The 22,168-nt window shown below is 40.8% G+C and overlaps 2 protein-coding genes across 3 annotated transcripts; both read left to right on the top strand.

Annotated features, from left to right (window-relative positions):
• Positions 1 to 1,236: 1,236 nt before the first annotated feature.
• vps33a (VPS33A core subunit of CORVET and HOPS complexes) lies at positions 1,237 to 13,540 on the top strand. The gene is made up of 13 exons (XM_014171361.3): positions 1,237 to 1,391; positions 1,650 to 1,715; positions 1,904 to 2,031; positions 2,170 to 2,356; positions 2,487 to 2,603; positions 4,154 to 4,328; positions 4,513 to 4,709; positions 9,290 to 9,416; positions 9,644 to 9,711; positions 10,637 to 10,774; positions 10,894 to 11,031; positions 11,391 to 11,559; positions 12,895 to 13,540. Exons 1-13 carry the CDS (start codon positions 1,290 to 1,292, stop codon positions 13,086 to 13,088), a joined length of 1,806 nt encoding a protein of 601 aa, XP_014026836.1. The 5' UTR covers positions 1,237 to 1,289; the 3' UTR covers positions 13,089 to 13,540.
• Positions 13,541 to 16,368: 2,828 nt separating this feature from the next.
• On the top strand, positions 16,369 to 22,062 carry LOC106585291 (transmembrane emp24 domain-containing protein 2). Of its 2 annotated transcripts, XM_014171358.3 has the most exons (5): positions 16,369 to 16,669; positions 19,821 to 20,013; positions 20,210 to 20,230; positions 21,025 to 21,132; positions 21,332 to 22,062. In XM_014171358.3, the coding sequence occupies exons 1-5, from the start codon at positions 16,490 to 16,492 to the stop codon at positions 21,454 to 21,456; spliced, it is 627 nt and encodes a 208-aa protein (XP_014026833.1). In that variant the 5' UTR covers positions 16,369 to 16,489; the 3' UTR covers positions 21,457 to 22,062. The 2 variants fall into 2 exon arrangements, with proteins under 2 accessions (XP_014026833.1, XP_014026834.1); XM_014171359.3 differs by lacking the exon at positions 20,210 to 20,230 and having other exon boundaries at positions 16,372 to 16,669.
• The last annotated feature ends 106 nt before the right edge of the window (positions 22,063 to 22,168 follow it).

Genomic DNA, 22,168 nt, shown 5'->3' with positions numbered 1-22,168 from the left:
GGTAGTCAAGTAATTTCACTCAGGAAAGCATTTGTTACAGCTACGAAATAAAACGCAATCTATTCACTCAACCTCGTCTTCGGGAACGTTTTCAAAAATCTAGATAATACTCTGATCCATCGGGTCTTTTTGATACAGGTAGCATCATACTGCATACCATAGGTCTATGTGATACAATTCGATACTTTTATCATTCAAATAAATTTTCAATGAGATTATTCAAATAAACTGAAGCCCAGCGCTCCATACATTTTTCATCATAAGTGATGGAGAATCTGTGACTTAGAACCAGCCAGTCCTCATATGTATACATAATGTTATTTTATTCATGTAACTGCATTTTGGAAAAAATCTTTAATTGAAGCACCCTGAACTGCAATACGTGAAACGTAGCCTATTGCTCACAATAGATGCAGACCTTTAGAAAACAGTAGCAAGCCTACCTGAGATTTCAGCCCTCTATTGAAGGAAGATGTCAGGGAATGATGCGGACTAATTTTATACTGTACTGGAATCAACCGCAAACCGTTCATTGCGCATGCAACGCCTGTCACAAGCACAAAAAAAATAGTCAAGGGGTGCTTCTCAATTCCTATAACACCGTCGCCAGGACCAATCTCCACACTATACGCCCTGCGTGGGCTCCTCTCCTCAGTGGTAAGCCCTTGGTACCCTGGGAAGGAGACCCCTGCATCCAAGTAGGCTACCATTGATGCTCAAGTAGTGGACTCTTACCTGGTTATACTTTAAATTAGTCTTCGTTTCGTGTTTCTACATTTCAACTTACTATTTAATTGATTGGCTACACTAGCCCAATGAAAGTAAACACTTTCAGTTAAACGATCTAATAGCCTAGACGTCAACCTTATTTTCATGGATGCTCAATCAGCCTGCAGATCGGGGTAACATATGAAGTTTTTGTTTTCCCTCCATCAAAAGGCCACATTAGTTGCATGTCTGTGTTTTATGTGCTAAATCAAATGGCCATGGTCATCAACAACATTTGTCGCTAGAGGCACATCGTTATACTATTGCCACACTTTATCCTCGATTCTTGGTCTTAAATTGATTTGTGCATGTTAAATAGACTGCCCGTCTCTAAATGCCTTTCACCGCATCTGATTTTACAGTTGCGGTATAACTGAGGATTCATTGTGTATATATAAGGCCATCTATTGGACAGAATATTTATTACAGCTCAAAGACAACCTCTTGTAGGTCACATGATGCACACACACACACTTTTCCACTAGCAGTCACCTGACACTCCCTACACAGTCGGTGCAAAAATGTCTGCGCACTTATCATATGGAAGAGTAAATTTAAACATTTTGAGGGAAGCAGCGCGGAAGGAGCTCCGTGAGTTTTTGGACAAATGTGGAGGAAGCAAGGTAAAACGTCTGGTTTAAAGCGTTTATAAATTACAAGCTAATTTACCTTGTTTTAATCTGCATTTTCTGTTCAACACTAGCTAGCATGCTAAGCTATCATCCACATAAACAATGATGGGGTTGTTGTCGTACATAGTAATCCACATCGTTAGTAACGCTAGCTAACTAGCTAAATAACAGTTAGATGCAGTGGATTCAAGTATCAACTTTGGACCTCAAATAGTATTTATGTGTCAAATTGTTGTTGACTGTCCATAGGCTATTGTGTGGGATGAATACCTGACTGGACCCTTTGGATTGATAGCACAATATTCTTTGTTGAAGGTAAGACTGACTAAAATGTGTAAATCTGTGTGTACTGTAGACCAACAGTAACACTTTTATAAGCGAGTCTGACAGAATAGCAACAATGAATGCTTGTGTTTGCATAGGCTTTAGAAGGCTCACATTACAGCAAGAGCAAAATGCCAAACTGGTTATTGACAGATCTGTGTCTTCTTTATATCCTCCAGGAACATGAGGTGGAGAAGATGTTCACCCTCAAAGGGGGGCGTCTCCCTGCTGCTGACGTGAAAAATATCATCTTCTTTGTCCGTCCCAGGCTTGAGCTGATGGATATTATAGCTGAAAATGTAATCAGGTCAGTATCTCACTGGCACTAAACACTTGTATTGATTTTGGAGTAATGCTGCAGCCAGTATTGCATATGGGTGGAGGTGAATGTGGTTTGCTTACCCTCATATAGCGTATCTCTTGTGTTCAATGTGTGTTTCTGCAGTGAGGATAAGATGCATTCCCCACGTGATTTCCACATGTTGTTTGTGCCACGGCGGAGCATGCTCTGTGAGCAGCGGCTGAAAGAGCAGGGGGTCCTGGGCTCGTTTATCAACATAGACGAGTACATCTTAGACCTCATCCCCTATGATGGAGACCTGCTCTCCATGGAGTCTGAGGGGGCTTTCAGGGTAGGTTAGGACAGGGACATGCACATAGACACTACACACGTCCCAGTGTATGCATATGCTCAGGTACAAAGCTATATTTTGTATTGTAAAGTGTAATTACCCATTCATGTGCCCCGCCTGGCTCCTTTAGGAGTGCTATCTGGAAAGTGACCAGACAAGTCTGTACCACACCGCCAAGGGCCTTATGACTCTCCAGGCTCTGTATGGGACCATCCCCCAGATATTTGGGAAAGGGGAGTGTGCACGGGTGAGTATTGGAAAAGGCTTCATTTGAAGTTTAACTTCTATGGGCTATGTGGGACGCTAGCCCACCTGCGGGACACAGCCAGTGAAATATCAGGGCGGCAAATTCAAAACAACAAAATGTCATAATTCAAATTTCTCAAACATACAACTATTTTTACACAATTTTAAAGATGCACCTCTCCTTAATCCAACCACATTGTCCGATTTCAAAAAGGCTTTACGGCTAAAGCATAAAGTTAGATTATGTTAGGACAGTGCCAACACAAGAAAAACCACACGGCCATTTTCCAAGCAGGAGAGGAGTCACAAAAACCAGAAATACAGCTAAAATGAAGCACTAACCTTTGACGATCTTCATCAGATGACACTCCTAGGACTCAATGTTACACAATACATGTATGTTTTGTTCGATAAAGTTCATATTTATATCCAAAATCCCCATTTTACATTGGCGCGTGATGTTCAGAAAATATTTTGCCTCCAAAACTGCTGGTGAATCAGCACAACAATTTACAAACATACTCATCATAAACGTTGATAAAATATTAAACTGTTATTCAAAGAATTATAGATGAACATCTCCTTAATGCAACCGCTGTGACAGATTTCAAAAAAGCTTCACGGGGAAAGCACACTTTGCAATAATCTGAGTACGGTGCTCAGAAAAATACATCGGGCAATACAGATACCCGCCATTTTGGATTCATCTAAAATCATAAATAGCATTATAAATATTCACTTACCTTTGATGATCTTCATCAGAAGGCACTTCCAGGAATCCCAGGTCCACAATAAATGTTGTTTTGTTAGATAATGTCCATAATTTATGTCCAAATACCTCCTTGTTGTTTGCGCGTTCAGTAAGCAACTCCAAATGTAGGAAGCGTGCCGAAAATTTTACGACGAAAGTCAAAAAAAGTTATATTTACATTCGTAGAAACATGTCAAACGTTGTATAGCATCAATCTTTAGGGCCTTTTTAACATAACATTTTTCATGACATAAAGTTTTATGGAACACAGCTACCTCATCACGTGAATGCGCGCCAATGAACTCATGTCATTTTCTGAGTCACCAACTTCCCGGCCTTCTTGTTCGCTCTCTGTTCACTGCAAAAGCCTGAAACAAGGTTCTAAAGACTGTTGACATCTAGTGGAAGCCTTAGGAAGTGCAAAATGAACCCTAAGTCACTGTGTGTTAGATGAAATGACTTGAAAAGACTACAAGCATCAGATTTCCCAATTCCTGGTTGGATTTTTCTCAGGTTTTTGCCTGCCATACGAGTTCTGTTATACTCACAGACATCATTCAAACAGTTTTAGAAACTTCAGAGTGTTTTCTATCCAAATCTACTAATAATTTGCAAATATTTAACTCTGGGCCCAAGTATTAGGCAGTTAACTCTGGGCACGCTTTTCATCCGAAAATGAAAATACTGCCCCCTATACCTTAAAAAGTTAAATGTCCACATTTTGTTTTGAAACAAACAGTCAACTCTTGGATAAATGCATTGTGTTGGAAATTAAACTCTTGTGTCTTTTTCCTGTGAAGCATGTAGCTAACATGATGCTTAGGATGAAAAGGGAGTTTGCTGGCAGCCAGACTCAGATCCTACCTGTGTTTGACTCACTGCTGCTGCTGGACCGCAATGTAGACCTGCTCACCCCTTTGGCCACACAGCTCACCTACGAGGGCCTCATTGACGAAGTCTATGGAATCACCAACGGTGAGGATGGGCCTCTGTTAATGCATGAAAAACAATAATAAGCTAAATACATTGACATGGCTTTATTCAATGACATATAGATTAAAATACAGACATCTTGAGAGGTTTCTGTCGATTTGTGTATGTGGTTTTGTGACCTTTGTCTGCATGTTTGTCTATTCTGTGTGCATGCGTCTGCAAACAGGTTATGTGAAGTTGCCTCCTGAGAAGTTTTCTGCCCAAAAGAAGCAGGGTGAGGCGGGTAAAGACCTGCCCACGGAGCCCAAGAAGATGCAGCTCAACTCAGCAGAGGAGCTGTATGCTGAGATACGGGACAAAAACTTCAATGGCGTAGGGGCTGCACTGAGCAAGAAGGCCAAGATCATCTCCGCTGCATTTGAGGTTGGCCTCATCCCAACACACACTCACAGACACACACAGACAGAGCAGACCGACTGTTGAAAACACTCATAAGTCCTAATGTCAGACCACCAAAGCTAGAGTTGTCTTTAACTTAACAATTTGAGCCAAGCCTGGTGAGATCAAGCCCAGGCCCAGTCCTTGTCTTAGAAAGGCGAGGGGTTCCTCTCTTGGAACATATGGGAATTGGCTCCAATTTCATTAATATGATTAAAATACTTTATGCCAATCCCTCAGCCATAGTTGTAACAGGCAATATCTAATCTGCTCCGTTCATAATCACTAGAAGCAGCAGACAAGGCGATCCAATTCCACCACTGCTATTCTTATTATCCATGGAACCTCTGGCCCAGGCAATTTGTCAATCTCTAAAATCTACTGATCACTTCATCTCATTATACACAGATGATAGTAGATGGAATAATATCCCAGTTGCTTTAACCAGTAGAATATCTATTGTCAAAATGTATATATTGCCATAGCTGAATTTCTGTAGTTCAATGCTTCTCATGGCGCTCCCTCTTTTGGCTATTGGGATAAAATTCATAGTGCGGTTTCAAAATGTATATGGCAAGGTAAACGATCCCGGATAAAATTAATGAATTTACAAAGAGGGAAAGACGTAGGAAGACTATCCATACCCAACTTTAAATTGTATTTTCAACCACTAGCTTTTAACCCCGTCCTAAATTGGTTTAGACATGATTCTTCTGCCCCCGGGCTGAATATATATATATATATATATATATATATATATATATATATATATATATATATAGAGAGAAATATGGTGTCTCCTATTGCCCTGGAAGAGGTGGTCTTCTCTGATATATCCCTTAAACAATGTAAACTACGCTTTGGTCCTATTATTGCTCAAACAATTTCTATTTGGCGCAAAATTGATAAAACAATGTACAGTTGAAGTCAGAAGTTTACATACACTTAGGTTGCAGTCATTAAAACTTATTTTTCAACTACTCCACAAATTTCTTGTTAACAAACTATTGGCAAGTCGGTTAGGACATCTACTTTGTGCATGACACAAATAATTTTTCCAACAATTGTTACAGACAGATTATTTCACTTATTATTCACTGTGTCAGAAGTTTACATACACTAAGTTGACTGCCTTTAAACAGCTTGGAAAATTCCAGAAAATTATGTCATGGCTTTAGAAGTTTCTGATAGGCTAACTGACATAATTTGAGTCAATTGGAGGTGTACCTGTGGATGTATTTCAAGGCCTACCTTCAAACTCAGTGCCTCTTTGCTTGACATCATGGGAAATTCAAAGGAAATCAGCCAAGACCTCAGAAAGAAAATTGTAGACCTATACAAGTCTGGTTCATCCTTGGGAGAAATTTCCAAATGCCTGAAGGTACCACGTTCATCTGTACAAACAATTGTACGCAAGTACAAACACCATGGAACCACACAGCCATCATACCGCTCAGGAATGAGACGCGTTCTGTCTCCTAGAAATGAACGTACTTTGCTTCGAAAAGTGTAAATCAATCCCAGAATAAAAGCAAAGGACCTTGTGAAGATGCTGGAGGAAACCGGTACAAAAGTATCTTTATCCACAGTAAAACGAGTCCTATATCGCCATAACCTGAAAGGCCGCTCAGCAAGGAAGAAGCCACTGCTCCAAAACCGCCATAAAAAAATCCAGATTACGGTTTGCAAATGCACATGGGGACAAAGATCGTACTTTTTGGAGAAATGTCCTCTGGTCTGATGAAACAAAATTAGAACTATTTGGCCATAATGACCATCGTTATATTTGGAGGAAAAAGGGGGAGACTTACAAGCAAAAGAACACCATCCCAACCGTGAAGCACGGTGGTGGCAGCATCATGTTGTGGGGGTGCTTTGCTGCAGGAGGGACTGGTGCACTTCACAAAATAGATGGCTTTATGAGGAAGGAAAATTATTTAGATATATTGAAGCAACATCTCAAGACATCAGTCAGGAAGTTAAAGCTTGGTCGCAAATGGGTCTTCCAAATGGACAATGACCCCAAGCATGCTTCCAAAGTTGTGTCAAAATGGCTTAAGGACAACAAAGTCAAGGTATTGGAGTGGCCATCACAAACCCCTGACCTCAATCCTATAGAAAATTTGTGGGCAGAACTGAAAAAGTATGTGTGAGCAAGGCCTACAAACCTGACTCAGTTACACCAGCTCTGTCAGGAGGAATGGGCAAAAATTCACCCAACTTATTGTCGGAAGCTTGTGGAAGGCTACCCAAAAAGTTTGGCCCAAGTTAAACAATTTAAAGGCAATGCTACCAAATACTAATTGAGTGTATGTAAACTTCTGACCACTGGGAATATGATGAAAGAAATAAAAACTGAAATAAATCATTCTCTCCTATTATTCTGACATTTCACATTCTTAAAATGAAGTGGTGTTCCTAACTGACCTAGGACAGGGAATTTTTACTAGGATTAAATGTCAGGAATTGTGGAAAAACTGAGTTTAAATGTATTTGGCTAAGGTGTATGTAAACTTTCAACTGTAACTGGGAATCAAAATGACATTCTCATTCTCCAATATTTCACAATAATGCCTTGGAGGGCAGCCTTTTGCATCCGTCTATGATATCTTTTTGAATCTCTCAATCAATCAGAGAAGATTAACTGCTAACAGGCAGCACTGCTGTGAACAAAATTGTTACCTCCAAGATGGCAACCACCTCACTCTCACCCATTTAAGAAGTGGATACAGTTACTATTGGAAGTTATAACATTAGTATTATTATGTGGAGTGGGAAGCATGGTTTCCGGGTGTGGAGGGAACGGGTTATCTTTGTATGCATTTATTTGATTGTTTTTGTACCTGTAACCCCCCTCTGAAAAATAAAAATAACCAAACTGATAAAAATCTTGGTCACAAAAAAATGAAAGAAAAGCGAGGATACAGGAAAATTCACCTTTGTTATGATCAACAACTGTTAAATGTGACAGGCTTTATAAAACATCCATATAGCTTCAGAAATTAGACAGATCCTGCTGCTGTTGCCTGTCTTTGAGTAAAAACTGATTCTGTGAGCTCCACAACATGTCGACTAAAGCAATCGCGTCTCACGAATGCGGCGGCTTTTATAATTTTTGCAATGCATAATAAAGGCTTTAAATCTAGTTTTTGTTAGAACAGACTCTGGGATTTCTTAAAATGTGTTTTCAGTGTTGTTTACACTGTTCCAAACGGTAAAAAATAAAATTCAACTAACACCTGTTTGGCACCTGCTCCTACCCTCCTTGTTGTTCCTCTTCTTGATCGGCGTCTTATTGTTATTATTAGTATTACAATTATTATGAATATCATTGTAATAGCCTACTAAGTATTATTATTATTAGTCCTATTAGGCTATAGTAGCCTTGTATAATCTATCCACTATCGAGCTGTGAGAGCGTGTCAATTTTTAGCTGTGTTAACGTAACTTACTTCAGTATATCTCAATCAATTAATCATTCATCATGTCATCACACAGCATACACATTGTTGGTTCCTGTGACTGCTCGCTGCTGAGAAGAAGAGAGAGATTTAGAGAAAGTAGTAGTGGAGTCCAAGGTGCGCTAGTAGTCGAACAGACACGCAAGGTCTTTTTTGGTTTGTTACATGATTTGGATCCGAATCAATTCAGAGAAATTCTGGTCCAGCCCAAGCCCATTCGGTACTGTTGAGCTCATCAGGTTCAAGCTGAAAATGACAACTCTTATCTAATGCTCATTTAAGTCGCTTTGGATAAGAGCATCTGCTAAACTACTCTAACGTAAATGTAATTACATTTTAGCTACCGATTTCTCTCATATCAATTTGTGTTCTTATTAATCACCTTCGATGTGCCAGGTGGATTTCCAATGGTAAAAAGTAAAGCCAGCTGACAGTTAGTATTATCGACTAAGACCGTAAACAACATTTTTATGATACAAGAGTGTCAGATAAGAGCAACAAAAAAAGCTGTTTTCTACTGTGTTTAGGTGATCTCCCCACAGGCCTACATTTTTGTCAGCAAGAGACTTTTTGGCATCATAACTGTCACTGGGTGCTTTGCATGTGATAATTGGGCTGTCGTCCCACACCGGTGGGTGTTGATGTATTCTTACATTTCTGTCCTGCCCAAACCTGTTCCTAATCCAAGTTTATGTTCTCTAGTTTGATGATTGTATCAGTGAGAGCATCAGCTTTCTCCAGCCAACAAGCCCTTTCTTACTACTGTTATGCCTACGTGGCAGCAGTCTATACGATATGTTTCATCTGAAATCATCCCTACATCTTTGCTTTGAGCTTAATGTCTGTTTATTGTGTAGTTGAGAAGCAGATTTTTTTTGTAATTTCCTACGTGATTGTAGTCAGCTCAAACGGTTCTCACATTTCACATCATCCGTATGTTACACTACACAGTCCTTGTCAAAGTCTATCATACATTTTCCTTATTTCAAACCTCCAGCATCCAGTATCTGACTCATGGTAATGTGTGATTTAAACTGTCTACGACGGACCTGTCAACTTTTTTTCCCAGTGTTTTAATGTTATTTAATTGAATTTGTCTTGCAGGAGCGGCATAGTGCCAAAACAGTGGGTGAGATAAAGCAGTTTGTGTCCCAGCTGCCCCACATGCAGGCAGCACGGAGCTCGCTGGCCAATCACACCTCCATAGCTGAGCTCATCAAGGACATCACCAGTGAGAAAAACAACCTTTACTCCTTCTCCTTTCATGTCCAACTAACACCCCTCCACTCTGTCTTTCTTCCTGATACAAGATATACCTACAGTATAATCCGATCTTGATAGAATTGAATGTGGTAGAGTATATCAGTATGTCATGTATGTGTGGCATACAGTTTAGAGTAAGACGGCTGTTGGTACTCTGTAACAGAGGTAAATGGATATTCTCTCTCTCCGATACAGCCTCTGAGGCCTTCTTTGATAACCTGACAGTGGAGCAGGAGTTTATGACTGGAGTCGATACAGACAAGGTAGGTACACAATGTTTTCAGTGCTTGGTGGACTTGTGGTTAGCTCTAATATTGTAAGCTGCTGGGGTGGGGGCCGCAAACAAAATATCAATTTTTTTTTTAGGAACTCAGTCAGGGTCTCAACTTACTGTTGAGAGTTAGAATAGTAGAATACACAAGTTGGAATGATGAAATGTAGTGGGTGCATCACCAGTTCTTCTCTTCTAATGTCTCAATGTGACTATCAGTGTGGATTAATGACTCCAGGGTCAGTTTGGACATCTTATTGACATGAAGATAATTAATTTAATGAGATGCTTTTCACACCATGCAATGTTATTAGAACTGAGTTTGGGTATTAGACAGTTGATTTGATCTGACAAGTCTGCCAGATCTTTGTTCTAGAAAGGTGATAATGGAAGACTGACAATAAACAAGCCTGTTGTAGCAGGAGGAGGGCGGAGTTTGTTTGAGAGGCTATTTACACCTTGTAGTAATCATGGCCGAATGATTACTGACCAGGCATGCAGGGCATGTGCCCAGTGGCCCTGATTTTGTTAGTCACTCTCACTCAGATATCATATGAACATGGCATAAGTCAGTTATGGTATGTTTTAAAAACTGGAACATTTTCTCTCCACTCCATGGCAAACTTTGTAGAATTACAGGAAATTTGCTTTAAAACTGCAACATTTTCTCACTGCCCCATGGCAAAATGTGTAAAATTTTGCAAAATGTGCTTTAAAACCACGGGCGTAGAGGGGATCACTTAAATGTTTTACCAGCGTGGTGGGGGGCCCCAAAACCAATTATTGCCTAGGGCCCCCAAAAAGCTAGGGTCGGCCCTGAAAGCTGCCTTCACTAAATAAACATATTTTTGGGCTGTGTGTGTGTGTTTTTGGGCTGTAATCTTGCTAATCAACAACACCTATTTCCCATTCCCCAGGTTAACACATACATAGAGGACTGTATCGCCCAGAAGGATCCCCTAATCAAAATCCTGCGGCTGGTCTGTATGCAGTCGGTCTGCAACAATGGCCTCAAGCAGAAGTTGTTGGACTACTACAAGAGGGAGATTCTGCAGGTGCTTTTTTGTCTTATTACATTACAATAAGTCAGTGGTTTTAAACGAGTGATGGTCATTTTGAAGATGTGATGAATGCTACTGTGGCAACATGATTGACCTGTGCTGTTTTTCTCCAGACGTATGGATATGAACACATGCTTACCCTCAACAACCTGGAGAAGACAGGTCTTCTGAAGCCCCAGACAAGCACCAGGAATAACTACCCCACCATCAGGAAGACACTCAAACTCTGGATGGAGGATGCCAATGAACAGGTGAATGAATCCCATGAGAGAGACATAATGCAGTCTGGGAGAGGGGATGGGGATTAACACTAACACCTGTGTGACAACACTGTAATTATTCTAGTGACACGTTAGTAATATAGTCATTGCTTAGTAACTGCACAATAATGGAGTTGAGTTGTTTTTGTCATTAAGAAAGTTGAGAGAAAAAAAATGTCTTTGTAAAACAACGTTGCCAAAACCCACATGCGTAGTTTTTCCTCTGACTGTGAGAGTGGGATTTGTATATAGTATTGTCTGTACTGATACCCAGTGTGTGTGTGTGTGTGTGTGTGTGTGTGTGTGTGTGTGTGTGTGTGTGTGTGTGTGGGGGGGGCATCTTCATCCAGAACCCCAACGACATCTCCTATGTGTACAGTGGCTATGCTCCTCTCAGCATCCGTCTGACCCAGGTGTTGGCCAGGCCTGGCTGGCGCAGCATCGAGGAGGTTCTGAAGATGCTCCCTGGTCCACACTTTGAGGAGAGACAACAGCTGCCTGCTGGTCTCCATAAGAAACGTAAGGAGTGCAGGAGACCAAGGCAGCCAGTTGCTGTCTTGCTCAACAAGCTGAGCTATTGAAAGGCAGGGTGAACGATCACCGGTGTGGTGATCTGCTGGCTGTAGACAAGAACTGGCTTTTTCCCTGTCGTGTCAGATGTCTTAGAGCAGCAGTTGATTTATTGTACACAGTGAACCAAACTGGACCTTACCATTAAGTGTGTGTCTGTCTGGGTAATTGTTTGTGTACATGGATTTGTTTATGAAAGAGGGGAAAAGGCACTGGTGACCGGGGTATGGAATATCCCTCTCATCTTAAGCATTATAACTGTGGTTTACTGACTCCAGGGTCAGTTTGGATACCTCATTGACATGAGGATAAATAATTTGGTGAGATGCTTTTCACACCATGCAATGTTATTAGAACTGAGTTTGGGTATTAAGACAGTTGACTTGATCTTACATGTCTGCCAGATCTTTGTTCTAGAAAGGTGATAATGGAAGACTGACAATAAACAAGCCTGTTGTAGCAGGAGGAGGGCGGAGTTTGTTTGCGATTTGAGAGAATAGTGTGTGGGTGCGGACATTTATTATTATATTTTTTTAAATGTTATCTTTTATTTTACTAATCACGGCCAATCACGGCCAGATGTGATACAGCCTGGATTAGAACCAGGGGCTGTAGATGCAGTGCCTTAGACCTCTGCGCCACTCGTGAGCCCAAGGATCTGGGTTGAATGGGAGGATGGGGGTTGAATGGGAGGTTCTGGGTTGAATGGGAGGATCTGGGTTGAATGGGAGGATCTGGGTTGAATGGGAGGATCTGGGTTGAATGGGAGGATGGGGGTTGAATGGGAGGATGGGGGGTTGAATGGGAGGATCTGGGTTGAATAGGAGGATCTGGGTTGAATGGGAGGATCTGGGTTGAATGGGAGGATCTGGGTTGAATGGGAGGATGTGGGTTGAATGGGAGGATGTGGGTTGAATGGGAGGATGTGGGTTGAATGGGAGGATGGTGGGTTGAATGGGAGGATGGGGGGTTGGATGGGGGGTTGAATGGGAGGATGGGGGTTGAATAGTAGTGTCTCTTACTTTCTTTGTGAGTTTACATGTACAATATTGGTTTTTGAGGTTATCAAAGTAACCTCACTTCAAAACAAACATTCTGCTAAGTAATGATAATTTGGTGGGTGCTTATATTTGTCCTGTTTCATACATGTACAAGTGTGTATTATACGTATGTGTGAAATGGAAATGTATTTTTTTCCATATCCCAACTCCCCCTGAGACATCCTCTGAGAATGGAGCACCCTGTGATCTCCACCCTGTTTGACTGTGCTTTCCCCACCCACAGGCCAGCAAGGGGAGAACAGGACCACACTGGTGTTCTTTCTGGGAGGGGTGACGTACGCAGAAATTGCTGCCCTGCGCTTCCTGTCTCAGATGGAGGATGGTGGCACAGAATACATCATTGCCACCACCAAGCTCATCAATGGTACCAGCTGGATCAAATCCCTAATGGACCGCCCTGAGGCTCAGGCCTCCTGAGCCCGCTGTCTGCCCCCTCAGGGGGAACAGATGCACTGCTGGACCCAACAAACATTCGGAACAAAAGACCTTGCCGCTTGTTTTTAATGTCCATATTCCAGCACCCTGCCGGTGTGTCTGATTGAGCTCAGCAGAAGTCAGCTCCTCAATTGTCAATGTCTTTCTTCTGCAACTCTCACAGCTTGCTAAATGTAGTTCTCCATTGTCACCTGTTGTGGTCACTGTATGGAGCCAAGAAGATGTCTCTTACTTGGGGCATGATCATATGAAAGGTTCTAAGATCATTGTAAAAAATAATACTGTATTTACAGAGGCTGAAATGTAGTTGTTTGTATTATTGTTTATTAGTGATTTCAACCTATATATTGTGTTGTACAGTATAGGGATTTTCTCTCTCCTTTCCAGTATTTGTGTAAAAAGTCCTGTAAATAAAATGTGTAATTGACAGCTTATTACTGCTTTTATAACCAGAGTTAACCTCAGGTCTCTAAAACACTGACCATTTAAACATTTATCCTTCCACTCTACAATGTGACCAAATGTCTGATGTACAGTTGGACAGTCTGACTTTGGCTGCACCTCCATTACACTATCCTTGCTCCAGCTTCAACATGTAGGATCTAAAATCCTTGATAACGATTAATTAGGCAACATGTATTGTTACTTTTTACGAGTTGTTTATGCTGTAGAAGAAAATAAAGATCGGACAGAATGATGCAGGCAGGGAGGAAAGGAGTGGAGCGGAAAGGTTATGAGCCCAGTCAGCCTTCAGCAGTCCAGCTCTTTCAAGGAACAATTAGCCCAATAACAGGCCTCCCGATCAGCCGATAATGGCCCTCTGCTGTCTGGATATCTTACCCCATAAAGGCCCATGATTTGACAGCGCAGGACGCTGATTGAATTAGGAGGCCATTTGCTCCGTGTTCCGGTAGAGGATGAGTGCGGGGGAGTTGGGTTTGATCTCTTGGCTAGATCGATGGTTTGTCCGTGCCCTGCGCTATGCTCAGCGGGGTATTGTAGTCAGTGGGGGACGGGTATTGACAGGCTGACAGCAGTCTGAGATTTTTGTGAACTCACAGGCCAGATCGAAAAGAATATATATTATCTTCAACCTATAGCGTTGGAAGAGTCAGGAACTGAGTGTGAAATATCACATGAAGATATATGTGGTATTGCATTTTCTTTTCGGTTTGTCAAATGTATGATAACACATTGAACACATCGAAACCCGTGCACTGAGAGCATCTGCAACAGATGCAATTTCCAAGAAGTTAAAATAGGCTACCAATAGACTTCCGATTGGGTAAGTAGCCTAACCATTTTTAGGCAGTTTATAAATACTGACAACGTTTTAACGATATGTTCAATGAGTTCATTGGTTGCATCCATGTTCAGTTATAAACTTTCATATACTTGAAAAATGCATAAACGGTATAGTTTAGTAAACAATTTTATAATAATACAGATTATATAGGTTATCAAAGCAACAACAACAAAAATGACTTTAGCTGAGAAAGAAGTGGGGCTTTGCTGTTTTTGGTGCACCATCCGTTAAATACTTATTCTGAATAAATGTGTTTAGGCTATTGCTATATTTGTTTTAGGGCTCTATTCGATCCATATTGCAGAAGTTCAGAGTTACAGCGTGATTGAAATGTAAAGTCAATGTTCGAGCGTCAGCGGAGGCTGCATTCAAGGTAAACGCTGCATGTGTCGGAAATTACCTTAAAATGTATATTGCGCAATGTAACGCTTCAGTGATACAGATTGAATAGAGCCCTTAGACTATTACATTATTTTGACTTTTGTAGGCCTATATGATCGAGGTTGTATCGTCTACAAGTGCAGGGAATTTGTGCTATTTGTGCACTGTAAAATGTGCATGTGGACGATAGACAGAATATCTATAAAGGAATTACATTCCCTGAGAGAATTTAAAAATAACTACATTTGAAGATCATTTCAATCGATAAAGTTGCTTAATTACTTTCTGAGTGGGTGAACCAGCCACTCCAGTGTTTACAAACAGCAGCGCTTCTCCTTATTGGTTCTCTAAAATATTTTGTATCGTTACAAATAATTATTGGGTGTTTTGACAAGCTATAAGCCATTACTGTATTCTTCAAATATCAAGGGGTATATTTCAGTAGTTGAAATTACCAATAAGATATACAGACTACTTCTTGTAGCTTGTATGTGTCTGAGGTAAATGTATGATCATTTGCGATGAGTGAGATCAAAAGCACTTGGAGCAATTTACAAATATATTATGCATAAGGTAATGGTTTGACTATTGTAGTCTTTAGCCATGCATATGAGTTGCTGATATAGGCTCTACTGTATACCCAATGGGGGACCAAATTAAAATCCTTGAAATCTTTTCAGGGCCTGGGATTGCAGAGCAGACAGATCCTGCAAACTACATCACTCATTGGGTGACTGAATACCTGTACGAGATGGAGCCAATGTTTATCTGCTTCCTTCGGACCTTTAAAGAACTTCTGAAAGTTGTTCTCTTCAGTTACACAGTGCTGTTAGGCGCTTTGCTCTTAGCAGGCTGGACAACATACTTCATGGTTGCAAAATAAAAAGGGGGACTTGATGAGTTGCTCTATTATAGTATGACTGTTATAAAAGCACTTGTGTAGGCCTATTGTTGTTCAAAATATCCAGACTGTAGGCCTACAGCCTAATAATAATAATTACGGATATAACCGGCTTAAGCAGGTTTCCAGATAATAGCAGAAGTAAGCTATGTTGTATGATATTGTATAGAACATTTGTTTATCTGTTATTATGGTGATGTTTTTTTCGCAAAGGGAAGAAAGTTCCCATCATAATGCTTTGGTCATGTGTTCATGGTGTAAGCTTGTTTCTTAGCCATGTTTCTAAGAGGATGGATTTCCCTGTGTGCAAACTCAAATTACTATGTACTCATTAAACATTTCAAATAAAATGCAGAGCGTAGCTAACTCAAAGTTTGCGCTGATTCTGGCGCTGTCCATGGTGCTGAAGGTTTAGTGTGCCGAAAACGCAGAACAAGGAATTACAGCAGGCGAAATATTCATCTGCAGCTAAATTACAATCGGCCGGTGTACTAGATTATGATACGTAGGCCTACAACAGGTTTTGCACCAGGGCCCTGGTCAATTTGAGAGTGTAGTGTATTAGTGCGGAGTGGAAATCGAATAGCTTTTTAAACGTTGATGCGGCTCGTTTTCCCGTCTTTATGTGGCACCATCTTCAAGTAAGACGCGTTCACTGAGGTGTGAAGAAAGGGTCCGCGCTCCACTAGTAGTGTTAGCTCCTCCTCCACAAATCAATGGCTTGCGAGGGCTCGCTCTTACTAGTACGTTTTAGCGTCTTTTTCACATAGATAGTTGCGAAAAACAACAGCAGTTATGTTTACCCTCTCTGAGTTTATGGTAATTTTAGCTATGTTGTCCGCCACCGCGTCAGGTTATTTTGTAAGCATAGACGCTCATGCAGAAGAATGTTTATTTGAACGAGTCAACTCTGGTACCAAGATGGGCCTCATGTTTGAGGTGGCCGAAGGAGGTTTCCTTGACATCGATGTGGAGGTAAGCCCATTGAGTTGTGGAAGGTGCCCAACATCTTTCTAAATCTGTTTGAGCGAAATCAGTCCCTGCAGCAGCTCAATTAGCTAGGTTTGGAATATGCGGGCCTTGCTAAATATGAGCAATTGAGTTAGCTAACGTTAGCCTAGCTAGCTAGCAAGCCATTAAACTCGTCCTACTAGTTTACTAGCAATATGAGTTAGTGTGGCTAACAAATAATGCTAACAGTTGGTCTTGTCATATAATGTACTTGTAGTGAAGTCTACACCTTGCGGTACAGAATACTGACAATTTTATTGTTAGCTAAGTTGGGTGGGTAAATAGATAGCTTGGTAATGTAGCTAGCTATGTCGGAGATATTAGAAAACTCTCTGGATGTTAGTGGCTAAGTATCTTTGATCGCTAACTTTTTGGCGAGTTGGCCAACTAACGTTAACCTGCCTAGCTAGCAGCATCACCTTGCAAACGTCACTGAAATTGTGCCATATAATAATAGTTAGTAGCTTTAAGTAGCTACTATCCTGTTTACATAGTTATTATAATTTAAATAACATGAGCCAAGGCATGATTTCATGTTATGGCTGTTTATAATTCATATATTTGTGTTGGTGGATTTGGGCAGCATTCTGCCGAAGAGCCAATTTATGCTTGATCCGAAAATGTGGTCGGGGGCTCCAGTATGGAGGGTGTGACGCAATTGCGAAGCCTCCAGCGGCATGCAGAGGCCCAATTTGAGCCATGTGCATGGCATGCGCCTCCCATTTTTTGTAACGATGCAGAGGGCTCCATATCCCAGCTCCGCATTGACATGATTGGTTGAGGGTTGATGGGGGTGCTGGAGGTCCTGTTTAAACCAGGGGCGAAAATCTGATATCAACTTTGGAGGGGACAATTACATGAAATTTTCTCAAGAGCAATTCCTGAGGGGGACACCAAAAGTAGTGCTGTAACACAGCCTACATTGTAATATGGTAAATACTACACAACTAATCACAACAGCAATACCATTGCCTTTAACAAATCTTAGTTCAGTCACCAGTTTAAGTTGAGAGTGGGGGTATCCATGGCATTTTCCAATTATGTTCCTATTTTACAAGTCAAAAAAATTGAGAACCTTTCATAATGTTGCCAAACAAAGACTCAACAAACTTACCTGAGACTCCCTGTCTCTGCCAGTCTGTCCCTGCATATCTGTCCCCAACTCTGCTGTCTGTGTGCCATCTGTTGCCTGCTCTGCCTAATGACATCATTGTGAAACATTTCCATTAGAATGTAATTTCTTTCTTATGAACATTTTATCAACTAGTCTTTGAGATATTAGGCTACTAGGGTTCTTACTATGCGTTTTGGTGTATTGAAAAATACTCTGATGTCCGTCTTTTATTTTTCTGCCATTTTTCTACCTGGCTGGCTACACACACAGTGTGTAGGTTATTTACAGTAGGAGATGGGCTTCTATCATATTCAATCATTCTATTTGGGCTTCGATCTAAAAGGTAGCTAGCAAATGTGAAACGGATTAAAATGACAAGAGTTGACAGCTGTATGAGTTCACCATTTACACAACATATGCTGCAACCTTTTGTAATTTTAATAGTTTGTTTCATATTGGCTGGCTTCCAACAATAGCTGAATTTGCAAAGCTAGCGAGCACCAATTCAGTTTCAGTGGTGTTTGCTATAATCTTTGCTACTCGAGTTAAATAAAGGTGAAATAAAATAAATAAATAAAAGTTCACTTGCGACAATTTAGCTTTTGCAACGAGACCATTAAATATATTTAAGACAATGGTAGAAGAGAGTGTAGTTCTGTTCAGTTTGGATTTCAGTTTATCGCTAACCTTATCACAGGGATTTTGAAGCACTAACTTACATCATCTGCATGCTGATTCCATCTTTGACGACGCTACATAAATGGAATAGGTACTAGCTAGCTTAATAGTTAATATTTGCGCGCTAGCTCTGCATATTCAGCTAGTGTGTGTGCGCGATTGACTGGATTAACCTCACGTCAGTTACGTGCATTGAGTGCCTTTCAGACAGTAGATACGACCTCTCTGTTACGGAGCAAGCTAAGGAACTGGCAGTGGATCAAACCATTGTGAGGCAAAGGGTGGGGGGGTTGCAATCTTTTGAAACTTAAAAACGCACTATTAAGTGTCTATAATCAGCACAATTGCTTTCATTGCGTATTATTAATATTATTTAAATTACATAGTTATGTTTCAGTGATATATTGGGGGGGACAAATCATATTTTTCCCAGGATGGGGGGGTCGTGTGTCCCCCGTCCCCCCCGGGATTTCCGCCCCTGGTTTAAACACAAACTCACTTCCTTGACAACTTCCTTCACAACAGTTCTGCCCTGCTCCACGAAGCGCAAGAAGTATGAATGCCCTGACTTCTACAGAGGCCATATCGCCATAAATGCTGCATGTCCGATGCAGATGTTGGATTGACCATGTAGCGCCTTTAATTCTGGTGTCCAGTCAAAACATAACTAAGTTACCTGTATTCCTAACGGTAATGGGATAGTTCACCCAAATTATATATTGGTTTCCTTGCCCTGCTATCATCCCACTTATACATTTTTTTTATTTAACATTTATTTAACTAGGCAAGTCAGTTAACAACAACATTCCTATTTACAATGACGGCCTACCCCGGCTAAACCCGGACGATGCTGGGCCAATTGTGCGCCGCCCAATGGGTCTCCCAATCACAGCCGGATGTGATGCAGCCTGGATTAGAACCTGGTACTGCAGTGTCCTAGACCGCTGTGCCACTCGGAAGCCCAATTCAAGTATATTGTGCCGGTATTAGCATTTTGGGTGCACGATGTTCATGTTCAAATTATCTATAAGTGACTTTGTTGAGCTTCAGAATCAATTTTAGATACTTTCGGATGTTTGGACATGATGCACGAAAAATGCTAATATCGGTACCATGACTTAAATGGGATTTGTGCCACAAATGCTAAAATGTTAGCATTTGGAAACAGTGCAAGGGAAATAAAACCAAAGCATGGATTGCTGTCATACCTTGGCCATAGACTGCTTACAAGGTAAGGAAACCAGTTGGTCATCTTGTAATTCATCTGAACTATCCCTATAACAGGGGAATATCAATTACTAAGCAGGTACTTTTCATTTGCAGATCACGGGTCCAGATGGGAAGCAGATTTATAAAGGAGACAGAGAATCCAGTGGAAAGTACTCTGTGGCTGCCCATATGGATGGCACATACAAGTTCTGCTTTAGCAATAAGATGTCCACCATGACGCCCAAGATTGTCATGTTTACCATTGACATCGGAGAGGCCCCCAAGGGAGACGGCATGGAGACGGAAGGTAGGCTGGGGTTAAGGTTGACGAGGCAGCAATGGCTACACTGACTGATGTTAGGAAAATCATCTCACCGTCAATGTTTTTACGTTCTTGGGAACACTGTGTGCTACTTTCATTTTCTCCTGCTGTTTTCTTTATATTCCTTCTGTTCTATCATATTCCTCCTTTTCTCATTCTGCCTGCCCCTTCCCTCCATCAGGTGGTGGAGACACCTGGGACGGTAGGTTAACACTATTGCATGAGGTCAGATGGTCGTTCTTCAATGCTCTTGGAGAGAATGACCTCATTCTCTGTAGTGTTGCTTACCCCAGATACTGAATTACTTAATTAACACAGGGAATTTAAATAGTGCAGTTTTATTAATTGCCTGGGTTGTGCTGTTTTGTGTTTTGCTTTATGGACACTCACCTGTTGCCGAGCAATGACTTGAGACTGGTGAATGGATTTTGGAAATGTATGCCCCCTCAGCCTCTGCCTTATGGGCAGTAAGTGAACAAATTGGGTCAGCAATTATATATTTTTTCCCCTCAGTCTTTCAAAATGATTGGTTGGTCAGTTTCAATAAGAAATCTGGTATCCAATCCATGTACACGTGTGTCCAGTCAATGCAGCAGTTTGTACAGCACTACCAGCTCAAACTGTGCCTTTAAGTTTTATCCAAGTCTTTTGTTACTGCAATTATTTTATGTAGAAAACAAACTTAAATTATTTAAATGTACCTGACATAGTGTAAGGTTAATGTAAAGGTTAGTTAAAAGGACAATTTTGCACAATAGGTATACCCAAGATATTGGCAGACATGGATGTCACAGTTTACTGACAGTTACTGATGGTGTTTATTGTGTGATGTACAAACATTTCCTGCACAAGTTTATTGCTTGAAAGTCCTTACATCCCTTTAACCAGCATCTACAATAAACCTTGGATTTGAGTTTTACTTGATTTACTTGTATGTGCCTGTGCTTCTTGGCTTCTTTAACTGTGCAATATTTGGTGTACTGTTATTGTTCACAGCCCACCAGAACAAGCTGGAGGAGATGATTAATGAGCTAGCAGTTGCCATGACGGCAGTAAAACATGAACAGGAATACATGGAGGTCCGAGAGAGAATACACAGAGCAAGTAAGACCACTTCTGTGCTACTTCTTTCTTCAACAAGATAGCAATGTAAAATGTGCTATTTCCATAGAAAATGAATAACGTATGAACAAAACCAAACAGCATTTATGTAAAGAACATCAATTTTGACAGCTTAATGAATGCATTGTTCAGTGGCAGTAGTTGTTTAAAGTATTATCCTGTTTCTCTCCCTCCCCTCTAGTTAATGACAACACAAACAGCCGAGTGGTGCTTTGGTCCTTCTTTGAAGCTCTTGTGTTGGTAGCCATGACCCTGGGACAGATCTACTACCTGAAGAGATTTTTCGAGGTGCGGAGAGTTGTGTAAAACAAGGCTTTTTTCCCAACTCCAAAGTGAGTCATCGTTCACTTGAACCATTAGCCGCACCATACTACAAAGTTGGAAATCAAACAACCTCTGAAAAGCCTTTTCCTTATCCAGTCTCATGTCTCTGTTTTTCTCTTCTCGTACTTCAGGCCATGGTACAATGTATGTTTTTCCAATCGAGGAGAACTGTCTTTGCATTGACTCCTCAGACTTTGATATCAATAGCACTGAAGAGGGTATTATACATTTTTGATCAAGAAGAGTATTTATGCATTCAAACCCACTGCCCTAAAACTCAATGCCAGGAGGTTTTGTAGTAAGTTGTGGACACATTAAATACAACACTGGGCTTGGAATGATAATTGTTACAACTGTTCAGCTTGCTCTAGATGTTTTTTAGGGAGTATATTTTGTCGTACAAATACGTTTTTTTTAACACCTACCGTGCCAATCAGTCACAGTATGCACAATGCATATTTAATGGAAAAAGTAATGGTATATAATTGTACTGTATGTATTTAAGACTGTTACATTTTGGGGTAAAATGCAGAATAAGAAAAGCCTTGGTGTGAGATCTGAGCTATTGTTGCCAGTTTGAAGTAGTTGGGTTGAGCATTTATTGTTCTAGTATTGTACTTTATCAAATGAGGACAATTTTGTGCAGATCTTATTCTAGTTTGTATTGGTAGTTATGTTCAATGTTTTATTCTGG

Source organism: Salmo salar, chromosome 24 (genome assembly GCF_965601325.2).
Source record: "Salmo salar chromosome 24, fSalSal1, whole genome shotgun sequence".
NCBI lineage: Eukaryota > Metazoa > Chordata > Actinopteri > Salmoniformes > Salmonidae > Salmo > Salmo salar.
This window is presented reverse-complemented; position numbering and strand designations above follow the sequence as displayed.